The sequence below is a fragment of the Protopterus annectens genome, chromosome 9.part0 (assembly GCF_019279795.1).
Source record: "Protopterus annectens isolate FY-2018-M chromosome 9.part0, PAN1.0, whole genome shotgun sequence".
Lineage (NCBI taxonomy): Eukaryota > Metazoa > Chordata > Ceratodontiformes > Protopteridae > Protopterus > Protopterus annectens.
The window spans coordinates 1,678,143,679-1,678,146,803 of record NC_056743.1 but is presented as its reverse complement, the minus strand read 5'-3'; the positions used below and the strand labels follow the sequence as shown (position 1 = coordinate 1,678,146,803).

Genomic DNA, 3,125 nt, shown 5'->3' with positions numbered 1-3,125 from the left:
TTCTTGTGCTCTAGGTACCATCCATTCCCAGCTGTGTTGGTTTAGGCTTCTCTGGTTCCAGGTAAATACTCATATTGGATGGTTGCCCCCTCTCCATCAAAGCATAGACCATGGCTGGTTCTGTCACATACAGGAATTCAGCCATGAATGTAAATCAGCCAAATGAGGATAAGGTTGGGGTCTGGTACTGAAGGAACCAGCCTGAGAACGAGAAGACTGAGGAGGCATTGCCTGTTCTCCTGTCCTTGAGGGAGGTCAGTGTGTGTGTCGCAGGTCACATTTCCCACTAATGTATCTTTGGTTAGATCATCAACTTAGTAATAGCCATCTAATTGAGATGGACATGACAGTGTGGCTTAGATAATGAAGGTTATGATTGCCCTATGCTGAGTCTATTACATGCCATTCTTCTGACTGTTAACCCAGCATCCAGTGAGATATATTAGGCCTTTCTTGTAAATTACACTGGTGGTTGCCTGCACAACATCTATGCCAAAACTGACTGTCATTCTAAAGTGATGAATTGGTCTTAAGCTGAATTTAGGAAAGATGATACACCAACTGGTGTTAAACTGTCAAAAGTACATAGTAGCATGTGCTTGCTCTAGTTGTATCCACTCTTGGTTTAGATTTCAACCAAAATCATTTGCAGTTACTAGTAAACAATTAGCATAATTATACATTAGACATGTGACTCCGACATTGTCCATTACGCTGATAGCATCACCAGTGCGCCTCCAGATGGACACTAGATACAGTGCTCTTTTCATTTGTCAAAAAGGCCCAATAATTTTACAAGAACAGTTACAGTGCTCCTTTCTTTTTGCTTGTATAAACTTACTAAGACAATAAAGCAAGAGTAATGATTTATTTCTCCTTTCTCTGTTTATAAATGCTTCATAATGAGTACAAATATGATTAATTATGCCTCTTTCTATTTTTAGGAGCAGAATTTGAAGAAACATCATGGAATACCAGAATTATACTGCTTCTTCCATTACACACTTCATTATTGCTGGAATTCCTGGGCTTCAGGACTGGAAAGAACGGATTGCTCTAGCTATAGTCTTCTTTGTGATATACACTGTTACCATTATAGCAAACTTAATTTTCCTTATTATAATAAAACTTGACCATGCTCTGCACTCCCCAATGTACCTGTTTATCTGTAACCTGGCTTTCCTGGATCTTCTTATTCCTTCTGTTACCATCCCAGAGATGCTCTACTATTTGATAACAGAGGATGGATTTATTGCTTTTGGTCCATGCATTATGCAGATGTATTGCTATCTCTCCTTCTTAGTAGCAGAAGCTTTCACGTTGGTGGGCATGGCTTATGATCGTTACCAGGCTATATGTAACCCATTAGGTTATTCCACTGTTATGACCACAAAGCATGTCTTCATTTTATCAGCTTTGAGTTGGGCAGTAGGTATAATAGAAGCTATGATCCATGTGTACTTTGTACTCACTGCAACTTTTTGTGGCCCAAACAGAATTGAATACTTTTGCTGTAATTATGCACCGATTATATTATTGGCTTGTACTGATGTCTCTGTTCACAATCAATACAATATGGGTATTTCTTTAATTATCATCTCAGTTCAGCTGTCTCTTATTTTATATTCTTATGGAAAGATAATTACTGCAGTGCTTAGAATCTCTTCTATTGAGGGTCAGTCAAAAGCCTTTTCCACGTGTGCCAGCCATGTTCTAGTCATTAGTGTTTTTTTCCTGGTTCTAGCTTTTCTGTTCATTTCCTATGGCATGTCAGGAATTCCAGATCAAATACGTACTCTGGCTGCTATCATCCAAAACTTGTTGCCTTCTTTAGTCAATCCCATTATTTACTGTCTGAAAACAAAAGAAATCAGGATCAGTATTACCAAAATGCTCACAAAATGCAGAATGTGGGCATCTATCAGTTGATGTAAATTCCAACGAAACTCAAAAAACGTGAAACATACAATAAACTGCTTCTGACAATAGGAAGAAAGATTGCATGGAGTGCAATGAATGCAGACTGTGGTGCTCTATCCATGCAGGAAGCATTCCTGCTCAGATGTTTAATTTTTTGATGGAGAGGTACAGTTGTGAAGGTTGCACTTACCAGTAACAAAGATGCTCGAATTTCACAAAGCTGCAGTTGCCCTTAGGCTGCAAAGTTTGCTTCCTGCCCTGGAAACAACAACTAGCCAGCTTGAAAAAGCTCTGGCTCCCTCCTACTCATTCACTCTGACTGCTGATTGGCTAATCCCATGGAGGGAAATCAGCAGCTCTGGTGAAGTTTTATTCAGGAATTTCTTTCCCATACAATGAGAGAACAGCCTAAAAGTCTTTTGGCTTTGCCTGATTAGGGGTCGCCACAGCAGAACTCCCGTCCGCTAATGACTGGCAGTGGATTTTTACGGTGCCGAGTTGCTAGCCTGATGCCCAACCTCCAAAGAAGGCACACCCATTCACACACACACCTACCTGCATGTCTTTAATGTCACTCAATCATGGGGAGGACATGCAGACTCCACACAGAAGGAGCTCCAGCCAAGAATCAAACAGGAAAACCTCTTGCTGTGAGGTGACAATGCTAACCGCTGCACCACCACAGCCTAGATAACATCATGAAATAAGCAACCAATATTAACATTTGAATATATAAGTTAGAGCTAGAACATACAAAGTGGAAAACAATCACAACCCTACTTTACATCTCAAATACAACTTTATATAAGAGTAGGGGGATGGAGGGTGGGTACAACTACTTCAGCCATGAGGAATTCAACCATCTACTGTTACAGGTAAGTGCCAACTTATACATCTGTGCTATCATCATTTCCACTGCTGCAGTAGCCCTTAGGCTATTTGAGTTGAATAACAAACCATATCTATCCTGGAAGAAGAAGAATGGATATGAACTGGACCTAGAAAAAGCATTGCATTTGTAATGCTTTGTAAAAGTATGTAAGAGGAACATATAGCTGCCTCTAGACTGCTTCCCATGTCCACCCCTATCTAGTATGCCATCAAGGAAGAAAAGGTTCTAGAAGAATGCACCTTGATTCTGCCTGAAATGGATTTGCCATGGTGGGAAAAACAAAAAACAGCCACCTGAATACTATCAGTTTAGA

General features: G+C 40.2%; 1 protein-coding gene across 1 annotated transcript; it reads left to right on the top strand.

Moving 5' to 3' along the window:
- Positions 1–966: 966 nt before the first annotated feature.
- On the top strand, positions 967–1,929 carry LOC122810740 (olfactory receptor 8B3-like). The gene has a single exon (XM_044082302.1). The coding sequence runs from the start codon at positions 967–969 to the stop codon at positions 1,927–1,929; it is 963 nt and encodes a 320-aa protein (XP_043938237.1).
- The last annotated feature ends 1,196 nt before the right edge of the window (positions 1,930–3,125 follow it).

Bases quoted from the DNA above. Each gene is read 5' to 3' on its own strand.
- LOC122810740 (XM_044082302.1), top strand. From the start codon at position 967: ATGGAATACCAGAATTATACTGCTTCTTCCATTACACACTTCATTATT.